The following is an 11889-nucleotide window of genomic DNA, read 5'->3' on the forward strand; positions in this document are numbered from 1 at the left end:
TGCCCAGCCAGGGCAGGTGGGCGTGGGCCTCCGAGGGTCCAGGCAGAGAGAGCGCGGTCAGGTCATCGCTGCACCACTCACCTCGCACCTGTAGCAGTTTTCGTGGAAGTTTCTTCCCATGCACTCAATTTTGAAGGCATCCTTCCCATCCTGGGGGATGATGGGATTCTCACAGATGCTGCACACGGGGGCAAATTTCCTAGAGGGAAGGGAACCCACACTCAGGAGGCGTTCATGCGGACAGCCACCAACATTTGCTGGCAGAAACGTGGCTGGGTCAAGTTCACCTCCCAGAGCTGTTCCACACCTTGGGTATTGACGGCTCCTAAGGCCCCAACCACAGCGACGCCCCCTTCCCAGGGGGTAATTAGCTTGGAAGCCCCGGAGGAAGGTCCCTCTCCTTTGACTTGCATTACAGGTCACTAATTTTTTTTTCTTTCCCTCCTTTTCGGACAGGCACATCTGCCTCTCCCCTCGGACAGGGAGCAACTCCCGGCAGGGAACGAGTCTCCCGGATATCCACCTCCCCACGGCTTCGTCCAGCTCCCAGGGGCGGCGCTGGGGACTAGGGCCCCGGAGCAGGGCTCTGAATCGAAGCTTCAGTGCTTACCAGGGAAGAGCCTGGGTACCCAGTGGCTGCGTGCCTCGGTTTCTGCATTTGGTAAAATAGACCCCTCGATCATACCCACCTGGGAGGACTACTTTGAGGATTCAATGGGCCGACTTAAGGGAAGTGCCGGGCAGTTAGGTGCACGGCCAGGTGTGTGGCCCATGGAAGCACTAGGCTCCTCTGGGCCGAGACTGCAGAGGGCTCTGCCTGGTCCCCAGCCCTCAGCAGCCTCCTCTGCTCTGCCGAGTCCCGCCCTGCCCCCCACAGCACCCAGTGCCCCGTCCCCTCCCGTACCTGTAGAAGTCATCGAGGCAGTACACCTGGTTCTGGCTGTCCAGCGCAAAGCTCTCGTCCCCGATGCACCGGGCGCAGCTCACACAGGTGAAGCAGGAGGGGTGGAAGGCCTGGCCCAGGGCCCTGATGATGTGGTCCCGGACCACCTCTCCACACTGGCCACACTTCTCCAGGGTGTCCTGGGACAGAGGGCCCCTGCCTCAGAGCCGTCCATGGGTCCACCCATCCACGGACCCCAGACTCTTCTGACCAGCCACCCACAGGGGACCAAAAGGCCAGCAGTGCAGGAGCAGCCCGTGATCAGCCCCGAAGCTACAACCCAGACTCCTCCACGATGCCCTGAGCATCGCTCCTCGGCTTATAGCCAGGCACACTGCTGCGGAGCTAGGACTGAAGTCTTGTTACTGCGCCATGTTCCAGGCCAGGGTCTGCCAGAGCTCGGGGGAGATGCTTCTCCTGAACCTCAGAACCAGGCAGAGGAATCCCCAGGGAGTTGGCATGCTTTATCCTACACATGATGGATCTGGAAATTCTTTCCCTTTTCCACTTAACTACCTGGAAGCTCAGAGGCCAATTCTATGTTCCACTTTAGGGAGAGGTCTTTCAACATCCATTATGGGCACTAACTTCTCCTCTGGTCTTATCTCACTTTCTACTTTGATTTTCCTTCTGTTTGGATTTCTTTCTTTATTTTATTTCTTTTAGCATTATAGGCATTCCTTTTTAGAAACTCTGTGTTAAGAATATTTAACTTGAGATCTGTCCTCTTAAATTGTTAAGTGCACAATATCACTGTGACTGGAGATATTTATAAATAATAATAATAATAATAATAATAATAATAACATTATTATTATTATTATTATTATTATTTTGAACTCAGGGGCACTCAACCACTGAGCCACATGCCCAGCCCTATTTTGTATTTTATTTAGAGACAGAGTCTCAGTGAGTTGCTTAGCACCTGCTCTTGCTCAGGCTGGCTTTGAACTTGCGATCCTCCTGCCTCAGCCTCCTGAGCTGCTGGGATTACAGGTGTGTGCCCCCACGACCAGCATGAATTATGTTGCAAGATGGAAACCAAGGTCTTGCTGTGATAGATAAGAGCTCTACTACTGAGCTACATCCCCAGCCCTTTTTATTTTTTGTTTTGAAACAGGGTCTTATTAGTTGCTGAGGCTGGCCTCAGGTTTTCAATTCTCCCAAGTTGCTTACAGGCAAGCGCTTACCATGTCTGCCCTCCTGTTCATTTTAACTGGATTCCACCTGGACAGGTGCACTGCAGAGAGCCTTTGCCCTTCCCCCTCTGTTGTGGTTTGGATGTGGTTTAAGTGTGATCTGCAAGGGTCCCTGTATTGGCAGATTGGTCCCCAGTGTGGTAGTGTCAGGGGTAAAGGGAACCTGTCAGAGGTGGAGCCCACTGGGAGGTGGTTAGGTCCTCGGGGTCCTGCCTTCGAAAGTACTTCTCATAGTTTCCATGAGAGTGAGTTGTTATAAAAGAGCAAGTTTGGCCCTTCCCCGGGCTCTGGCTTCCTGTCTTGCCATGTGACCTCTCCCTCTTGCACACCCTCCTGCCATTGGATGCCATCTACCATGAGGCCTTCACCATAGCCCAGCTGATGCAGGCTACATGCCCTTGAACCTTCAGATCTGTGAGTCAAATTAACCTCTTCTCTTTACAAAGTACTCAGTCTCAGGTATTTTGTTATAGCATCAGAAAATGAACGAAAGCACACTCCCAGGGGCAGCTGTAGCTCTTCTGTCCCCAGAACACTGCTCACGTTTTCTTCCTGGCTGCTTCCAGCCGTAAGCCCCCTCCCTCTCCTCAGGGCCTCACTTCTGCCTGGCTCCAAGCTGAAGGAGGAGGTACGGAACCCCCACAATGTCAACTGGATGCCAACAGAGGGATGGGGTGGGAAGAGCTGGGTTCCTTCCTCTTACAGCTAGGCCTCGCCGGCCATGGTGGTCACAGGGCTGTGACTGGATCATCCTGATTGTTTGGGATAGTCCCAACTCCAAGGAACCTAACCCCTGAGACCAGGGTTTTCAAGCTCCAGTGCGCGTGAGACACTTGTTAAAAACACACTCTGCCAGCGCTTCCACCCACGAGGACACGGCGGGGCCTACACACAGGTGATGTGGGTGGCAGCCACCCAGGTCCTGAGCTCGAGAACTGTGAGTGTCGAGGGCCAAAGAGACTCTGCAGATGCGGTTACGTTAGAGACCTAGGAACCACCAAGTGAGTGTCCCTGTGGGAGCGAGGCAGAGGGGGACTGACAGAAGGGGGCAATGTGACAGTCCCTGGGGCCCCATGCCACACTGCTGGCCTCTCAGCAGGAGAAGGAAGCCAGGAAGGCACAGAAACCAGGAAAGTCCAGGGATGGCTTCTCCCAGAGCCTCCCAGGCTCCCCACCTTGACTCTGGCCCAGGGAGACCCATTTGGAACCTCGACCCCCAGAGCTACGGGAGAATTACAGGTACTGCTTGGCGCCACCGAGTCTGTGGCGACTGGTTACACACACCCCAACAGCCCATGTGTTAGATGCTTGGTCCCCATTGTCACTGTTGGGCTAAGGGGCCTCGAGGGAGGTCCTTAGGGGATATGCACTTTCAGAGGATCGTGGAATCCTGGCCCCTTCCTCTTCTTTTATATATATGTAAGTTGTTGATAGACCTTTTATAATTATTATTATTTATTTATACCTGGTGCTGAGAATTGAACCCAGTGCCTCACACTTGCCAGGCAAGTGTGCTACTGCTGAGCCACAGTCCCAGCACCCTTTCCTCTTCTTTTACTTCCTGGCCATGAGGTGAGGGGTTTAGTTCCACCACATGCTCCCACCATGATGTGCTGTCTCACCACAGACCCAAAATAGCAGGGGCAACTGATCATGAGCTGGAAAACTGTGAGCTAAAAATAAACCTTTTCTCTTTATAAGCTGATCATCTCAGGTGCTTTGTTATAGTGATGGAAAGCTGACCATCACATTATAGCAGCTGCGGGAAACTAATTCATCATGGCTGAGCTCCATCTTTTTGAGTCTCAGCTTCCTCATCCGTGAAATGGGCCTACCCGGGAGTATTGTAGGGAATGAATATAACATCTCCCAAGCACCCAGCTTGGTGCCTGACAGCTGGAGGCTTGCCTCAGGGGTTACCTGGTAGCAGGATTCACAGAGGGGCCGCCCATCCTTCTGGTAGAAGCTCTGCCCGGCCAGCTGGCGGCGGCAGGTGCGGCAGGTGAAGCACTGTGCGTGGTACTGTTTCTTCATGGCCTCCACAGCCAGCTCTCGGGGGGACACAGTCTTGTGGCAGAAGGCACAGATGTCTGGGAGAGAGGAGGCACAGGCTATCACAAGGAATGCGGGTGGCCTTTGCAAAGCTAAGGTCAAGAACAGTAGGGCTGCGGGGTGGCTCAGCAGCAGAGCGCTTGCCTAGCCTGCGAGAGGCCCTGGGTTCCATCCCCAGCACTGCAAAAGAACTAAAAGACAAACGATGAACCGAGAAAAGTAGGTGCATCTCCTGCCTCAGACAGGACCCATCTCCCCGCGGGCCCAGGAGCGCGAGCTCTGCACCCAGCACTCCCATCCCCAGTGCCTGGGGCAGGGGTCTGGGTGGCAGGCACTTCCTGCGGTGCTCAAGGAGTAAGAGGCAGCCAGCATGGGTGGGAGGGCAGGTCAGGATGACTAAGTGGGCAATTCAGCAAAAATACCCCAGTTACAATCCTACCTACCCTTGGCCACAGCACTTCCTCTTCTAGGAATGTAGCTCAGAAACACGTGCGCATGGGCAAGTGACCTATCTGTGTGCAAGGTGACTCATCTCAGCAAGAAACCACCTAAGAATCCAGCCACAGGGGTGGTGGCACAGAGCTGCGACCCCAGGCACTCAGGAGGCTGAGGCAGGAGGATGACAAGTTTAAGGCCAGCCTCAACAACTTAAGGAGACCCTGTCTCAAAATAAAATAAATAAATAAAAGGGCTGGGGAGGTAGCTCAGTGGTAAACCACCCCTGGGTTCAATCCCTAGAACCAAAAAGAAAAGGAAAAGTAAGAAAAAAAAAATCAGCACTTTTGCTGTCATAGCAAAGGGTGTGGATGAATATTTAGAAGAATTTTAATTATGAAGAAAACAGGTCATGGCAATAGAAACTAGATGGATGCTCAACTATTAAGCCCATGGCTCCCAGGTGAGCCTGGGCAGGCAGGTGGGTTACTGTTCCCCTGCCTCTTGCCTAGCAGCCCATCTGGCCCCAAGGCCCTGGGGAGCAGCTGTGGCCATACCTGTGGAGGTGTCTCTCTCCGGGAAGCTGACAGGCTCTTCTGGGGGAGGTGGCAGCTCCTCGTCTCGGGGCCTGAGGTGACCTGGCCGAGGCTGGGCTGAAGAGCCCTCTGCCAGAGCCTGTGGGGACACAGGAGGAGGTCGTCCATCAGGGACTCCCTGGGCCCTCCCAGCTCTGCTCCTACGTGGGTGGTCCCAGCCACCCTTGGCCCCACTGTTCAGAGGAGGAAACTGAGGGTCTGGGAGGAATCAGCAGGGAGCCGTGGCCCCTGGAGCCGGGTCTCCCCACTCCTTGCCCTGGGCTCCCTCCACCAGGCAAAGCTACTTCCATTTCTATGGAATCTCCCAGAAACAGGTTCCCCCAGGACGCTGGGCTGAAGTGACCTCAGCCCTGCCCCAGGACACCTCCCATGTCTAATGGCCCCTGCGAAGGCAGGGGATTAAAGCAGTTTTCTATGCTATAAGGGATTTAGGTCACCAATCCTGACCACCCCCTTGGGGACTTTAAAGGGTCTTGAAGAGGCACTGACCTCAAGCAGAAGGGGCCAAACCACCTCCAGTCTCATAATTCTGGAAAGGCCTGGAAGACCCAGGTACCCCCGCCCCCCGCCCAGGGGACCCAAGCTTCAGTACCTGGGGTGGGGGTGGGGGTGGGGGCAGGTGCAGCTGCTCCAAGTCTGAAATGAGGGGTGTCCCCATTGGGGATGCCTCATCAGGAGGCGGCAGGCACGCAGGAGGGGGTGGCGGAGGCGGCGGGAGGAGGTCCAGGTCACTAAGTGTGTCCTCACCATCTGGGGTGGAAGGAGGGGGAGAGCATCCTGAAACAGCAAGGGGATAGGGGTTGGCCAGAGTGCCACAGGGGGACAGAGGAGGCGTCTGCTGATCCAGAAGGCAGAAGAGCAGGTGGCCAAAGGCTCAGGTCCAGGGGCACCCAGACCTGGGTTCCATCTGGCTTGGCCACTGACCTGCTGTGGGTCCTTAGGCAAATGACACGATCTCTCTGAGTCTTAAATTGCTCAGTTGGAGCATTTTAAGGGGCTGGTGTTGAGGACATGACAGTGGCAGCGAGTGGCACATGCCAGGGCCAGCAGACAGGGGCTGGGAGAGCCTCTGGAGACCTCTGGGGGACACAAGCCATCAGCCCCTCAGGCTGCAGATCTCAAAGCCCTCTGTGCAAACTGGCATCACCGTCACCTGGGAGCCGGTCAGAAGCGCAACTTCTCGGTCTGCGTCAGGCCTGCAGAGTCAGACACTCTGAGGGTGGGGCCACCACAAGGCGCTAAGAAACCCTCCAGGTGTCTCAGATGTGGCTCAAGAGGGAACCCCACCTTGACTACAGAAGATTCCAGTAACAATCATAGGGTGTTGAAAGCATTCAGGTGGAGAGTTGATGGGGACATTTTTTTGTTGTTGTTTTTATACTGGGGACTGAACCCAGTGGTGCTTACCACTGAACTACATCCCCATTCCTTTTTGTTAATTTTTTATTTTGAGACAGGTTCTTGCTAAATTGGTGAGTCTGGCCTCGAAATTGCCATCCTCCTGCCTCAGCCTCCTGAGTCACTGAGATTGCAGGTGTGCACTGGACCCAGCTGATGGGGAGCTTTCGGAGGAGCCCCGTGGTCATCATCTGAGCCCAGCGGCTACCTTGGAAGACACAGGGGTCTCGAGACTCCTGTGACACTATAGGAAGCTGTGGGTACCTCCATGAAATGTCCCCACCCAAAATAACCCCCCAAAACAACCCCTGAGCTGTAATTATAAAATAGAAGCTGACTTCCACGTATAATAAATTTGGGACACAGAGACGGAAGCTGAATGAGACCACAAGGCACAAAGGGACAAAGTCAGCAGGTGGGTTGGGACACTGTACAGGCCCAGTTCCTATTTCTGCAACAAGTCAACAGCCTGAGGAGGAAGGGGGACTTCCCTGGAATTGAGACTGCAGAGAAAAACGACCAACATGATAAATCTGTTCCATTGTCCAACGGAGCCGCTTACGTGTGGCTAAGGAGCTCTTGACCTCACTGAGCGGTGCTCCAAGCCTTAGTATCAACAAAAGAATGTGAAAAACAGAAACACACAAACAAAGAAGAATGCGACCTGGTGGTGCACGCCTGTGATCCCAGAGGCTCCGGAAGCTGAGGCAGGGGGATGGCAGGTTGGAGACCAGCCTCAGCAACTCAGAGACACTCTGTCTCAAACTTTTAACAACAACAACAAAAAGAACATGAAATATCTCATCAACGATTTTTTAATAAGTGATTTCATGCCGAAATAATATGTTAATGTTGGATTCCATAACCCATTATTAAAACGAACACGGCTTATTTCTTGTAGCTTTTTTCAGTGTGGATATATTAGAACATTTCAAATCACATACATGGGGCTGGCTGGCAATTGGGACTTGACTTCTGTTTTTTTAAAAAAAATATTTATTTGGGCTGGGGCTGTAGCTCCGTGGTAGAGCACTTGCCTTCCACGTGTGAGGCTCTGGGTCCGACCCTCTGCACTACATAAAAATGAATAAAGATATTGTGTCTATCTATAGCTAAAACATTTTTAAAAAATATTTATTTATTTTAGTTACTAAGTTTTTTTTAAATACTTTTTTAGTTGTTGGAGGCCTTTATTCATTTATTTACTTTTGTGCGGTCCTGAGGATCGAACCCAGGGCCTCGCATGTGCTAGGTGAGCGCTCTACCTCTGAGCCCCAGCCCCAGCCCCTGACCTGTTTTAGTTGGACAGCACTGACACAGACCTTATGTGGATCCTGAATGAAAGAATTAGTCACCTCATTTAATTCTCATTTTCTAGACAAGCAGAGGCTACATAGTCCACTGAATTATACAGCTCCAAAGAGAGATGAGAGTTGGGCGCGTGGTTCACGCCTGTAATTGCAGCGGCTCAGGAGGCTGAGGCAGGAGGATCATGAGTTCAAAGCCAGCCTCTGCAATTTAGTGAGGCCCTAAGCAATTTAGCGAGACCCTGTCTCTAAACAAAAATAAAAAGGGCTGGGGATGTGGTTCAGTGGTTAAGCACCCCTGGGTTCAATCCCTGATAACCCCCTTCAAAAAAAAAAAAAGACTACACATTACATAATCCATTCATCCTGCTACAGCAAAAAGGCATTTTCATGACCATCAGAGGAATTTAGTTATAAACAGAGTATTAGAGCATCCTAAGGCATTCCCTTAAATTGATTAGGTGGTGTCTGCATGGTGGCCATGTAGGAACAGGGCTACATTTAGAGACGCACCCTGCCAAATGCATGAAATGCCACAATTATGGGGGTGTCTTTTAAAATGTTCTGCAGAGGCGTGCTCAGCAGGCGAGAGGCCCTGGGTTTGATCCCCAGAGGAAGGTAAACAAGAAGATAAAATACTCCACAAAGAGGAAAAAGAAGAAGAGAACAGGAATAAACAAATGTGGCCAGATCTTGGTGACCACTGAACTGATGTGGGTACTCGGGGCTGCAGGTGCTGTCGACCCCCACTATCATGTACGTCTGAACACATGCACACGCACACACGCGGGCACACACGCGCACGCGCGCGCACACACACTCTAGCACAAAGTCATTTCTGTTATTAGCATAGCTGCTCCTGAGACCCAAGACTGATGGAGGCAGGAGACAGGGTGGGCCCCGGGGAGTGGACTCGATCCTGAGTCTGGTCAGTGGACACAGACCTCCACGTGCTCCCGAGGTGGAGTATGAGGGGCTCCCCAGCCCCTCCTTTCTCCTGTAGAGACGACCATGCTCTCTACCGTGTAATGCCACCAACAGAGGCCAGAAGGCGGCTGGGGGTCAGGAGGGAAGCTGTGCCACGAGAACCTTCTGCCCACGGCCAGGTTCAGGGCGAGCACTGTACGGAGGCCCAGTGAGAAAGGGACATGGGGGACACTCTGCCCATCTCCTGTCACTGGGCACAAGTTAGACCAGGGTCTTGTGAGCTCAGCCTCCACGAGATGCCCACGGAAAGCAATGGAAAATTCCAGAAGCCCAGGAGCCTGAAGACCTAGGCCTCGCTCCGTTCCTAGCCAATTCCCTGGACACCCAGGTCTTCAGGTTTCTCAGGGACAGGATAAAGAGATTAACACGGCTTCCCGGGGCTGAAGGCACTGTGCGGAGGGGAAGGGCGTGCGGCACACCTGGGAGCACCTGGGGGCTTGTCCAAACACAGACGGCTTCCCCACCCTGTTCCTGACTCAGCAGGGTTGGGGCAGGCTGCAGGAATTTGCATTTCTGGTAAGTTCCCTGGTGAAGCCAGGCCTGGTGCCAGGGCCACACGTTGAGAACCACTGTTCTAGCCCAGAAGTCACACCTCCCTGACCTCTTGGGACCAAACAACAGTTCCACATCCATTCATCCAATGTGGGACACCCAGGGTCAAGGAGTTCTCGGGTGGTGGGACAGGAGAAAAACTTCTAATACTCTACGGCACAGGGGACTAGGGTTGACAAGGATCCTGCATCCCCAAGTAGGTAGAAGAGAGGGTTCTGAACATTTCCAGCACAAAGAGACGGTACATGTGTGAGGGTATGGACATGTCACTGTCCTGACCACACTGTATGTCTGTTCACGTGTGACGCCGAACCCCATAAATATGTACAATTATTGTTCCAATTTTTTAAAAATATTGTGCCGGGCCTTGTAGTGCACACCTATAATCCCAGAGACCCTGGAGGCTGAGGAAGGAGGATTGTGAGTTCAAAGCCAGCCTCCGTAACTTAGCAAGGCCCTGAGCAACTCAGGAAGACCCTGTCTCAAAATAAAACGTAAAAAGGGCTGGGGATGTGGCTCAGGTACTGGGCTCGATCCCTGGTACCAAAAAAAAAAAAAAAAAGTTGTGAGGCTGGGGACCAAAGATCACTTGAGCTCAGGGGTTTGAGACCAACCTGGGCAGCACAATCAGACGCCCGCGTCAAAGTTCACAAAGTGTGGTCCCCAGACCAGAGCATCAGCTTGACCCAGGAAGGTACAAGAAATGCAAATCCGTCCTCAGGCAGCCCAGCTGGGTCAGAAGCACCCTGGGCGGGCCCAGCTGTGTTGGAACAAGCCCCGGGTGACAGGGATGATGGAGTGTGGGAATCGGGCTCTGGATGAGCTCATGAGTCAGGACTCAGAGCTCCGAGGCAGCAAAGAGAGGTGGCCTCTCCCAGGCCCTGCCTCGGGTTTCCAGGACACCAGCTGAGGAGGGTGGGCAGGAACGCGGGGCCCCAGGTGGCTAGGAAGGTGAGCCTGTCCAGGGGCCAAGGGCAGGAGGAGGGAGAGCAGGTTTTAAGAGAAGCCAAGAGGGGAAAAGCACCTCAGGTGTGCGTCTGCGGAACGTGCATCTAGTGGCGGGCGAGAGGGCAGCAGGAAGCAGCAGATGGCAGTCTGCTGCGGAGATGGCCTGGTCCCCAGCACCCCGAGGTGTGGGCATCCCAGACTCAGGACTGAGCTGCTCATCTGGAACTTTCCTTTGAGATTCCCCATGCTCTGCTTGAGGGCCCCAAGTTGGCAAATGGCCACCAGCCACACTGACCGGTGACCGTCAGGCCACTGCCTCCCAACAGTCTGCTTTTCTCGCACACTCCCGGGGTCTCCTGCCTGTAACTCCAACAACCCCCGACCGTGGCCAGGGCCATCTGGCACCTCAACTGTATTTCCCGAGCGCCTCACCCACTCAGAGGGGCTGCGGGATTTTTCTCCCATTGGATCACGTGTCCTGACGGTGAAGTCGGGTCAGTGTGGTCCTGGTCTCCAGAGGGAGCAGGCTGTGTCCATGGGATGTGTGGTCAAGAGGCACACAGGGAGCGTGTCACACGAACATCCCAGCACACTGTCCCTGAGCCCGTGTGTGGCACTTCTGACCACTGTCTGGTTCCTGAAACTGGAACTTGCTATCGGTCTTGCCCGCTGGTTTCCATGGTGATGGGTGAAGGGCTGTCCCAGTGCTGCTCTCGGGCAGCAGGACACCTGACCAGGCACCTGGGGGGCTCCAGGGAGTGGGCTGCCATCTTAGGCTGGCCTCCTCTGCAGCGCCCTGTAGGGCAGCAGCCATGCCCTGCCCGAGGCCCTGGAATCACCTTCCTCACTTCTATCCACCCAACAGCTGACAATTCCCATGAGAGTGACAGGGACAGAGGACTACAGCCTTCCTCCTGTCACTTTTTCTCCATTTTTTTTGGTACCAGGCATTGAACCCAGGGGTGCTTAACCATTCACCCCCACCCCCAGCCCTATTTTGTATTTTATTTGGAGACAGGGCCTCACTGAGTTGCTTAGTGCCTTGCTGTTGCTGAGGCTGGCTTTGGACTTGGGATCCTCCTGCCTCGGCCTCCTGAGCTGCTGGGATTACAGGCGTGCCCCACTGTGTCCTTTTTTACAGACTAGAACCCGAGGCGCAGAGAGGGTGAAGCAGCTTGTCAACATCACACAGTTGAGAAATGGCACCAGGATTCGTCCCAGACAGACGGGTTCCAGACTCTGCCTGCACGTGGTGGTCACTCAGTGAGTGACTCAGAGCCTCTCTTCCTCCCCACCTGGTGCTGCCTCTGCCCTGGTCCCCCTGAAGTCACCCTCTTACCTCCGTTGGAGAGCTGAGGTGGTACAGTTGGCACAGGGGCTGCAGCCCTGCCGGAGGGCACCCAGGGGCTGGGCTTCCCCACCGAGGCAGCCCCCGCGGGCTTCACGGAGGCAGGGGTCTCCCAGGGGTGGCC

At 54.0% G+C, this 11889-nt stretch overlaps 1 protein-coding gene across 1 annotated transcript in view; it reads right to left on the reverse strand.

The window, feature by feature from the left end:
• The window catches only part of Fblim1 (filamin binding LIM protein 1), a 16206-nt gene extending 4323 nt beyond the window's left edge, over positions 1–11883 (reverse strand). Inside the window, exons 1-6 of the mRNA XM_015485656.2 lie at positions 11757–11883; positions 5818–6002; positions 5187–5304; positions 4063–4232; positions 905–1083; positions 82–199 (exon numbers count right to left, since the gene is read on the reverse strand). Coding sequence (XP_015341142.2) covers positions 82–199; positions 905–1083; positions 4063–4232; positions 5187–5304; positions 5818–5883 — 651 coding nt within the window. The 5' untranslated portion in view covers positions 5884–6002; positions 11757–11883. The remainder of the gene's footprint in view (positions 1–81; positions 200–904; positions 1084–4062; positions 4233–5186; positions 5305–5817; positions 6003–11756) is intronic.
• Positions 11884–11889: the final 6 nt, after the last annotated feature.

This window comes from Marmota marmota, unplaced genomic scaffold (assembly GCF_001458135.2).
Source record: "Marmota marmota marmota unplaced genomic scaffold, marMar, whole genome shotgun sequence".
Lineage (NCBI taxonomy): Eukaryota > Metazoa > Chordata > Mammalia > Rodentia > Sciuridae > Marmota > Marmota marmota.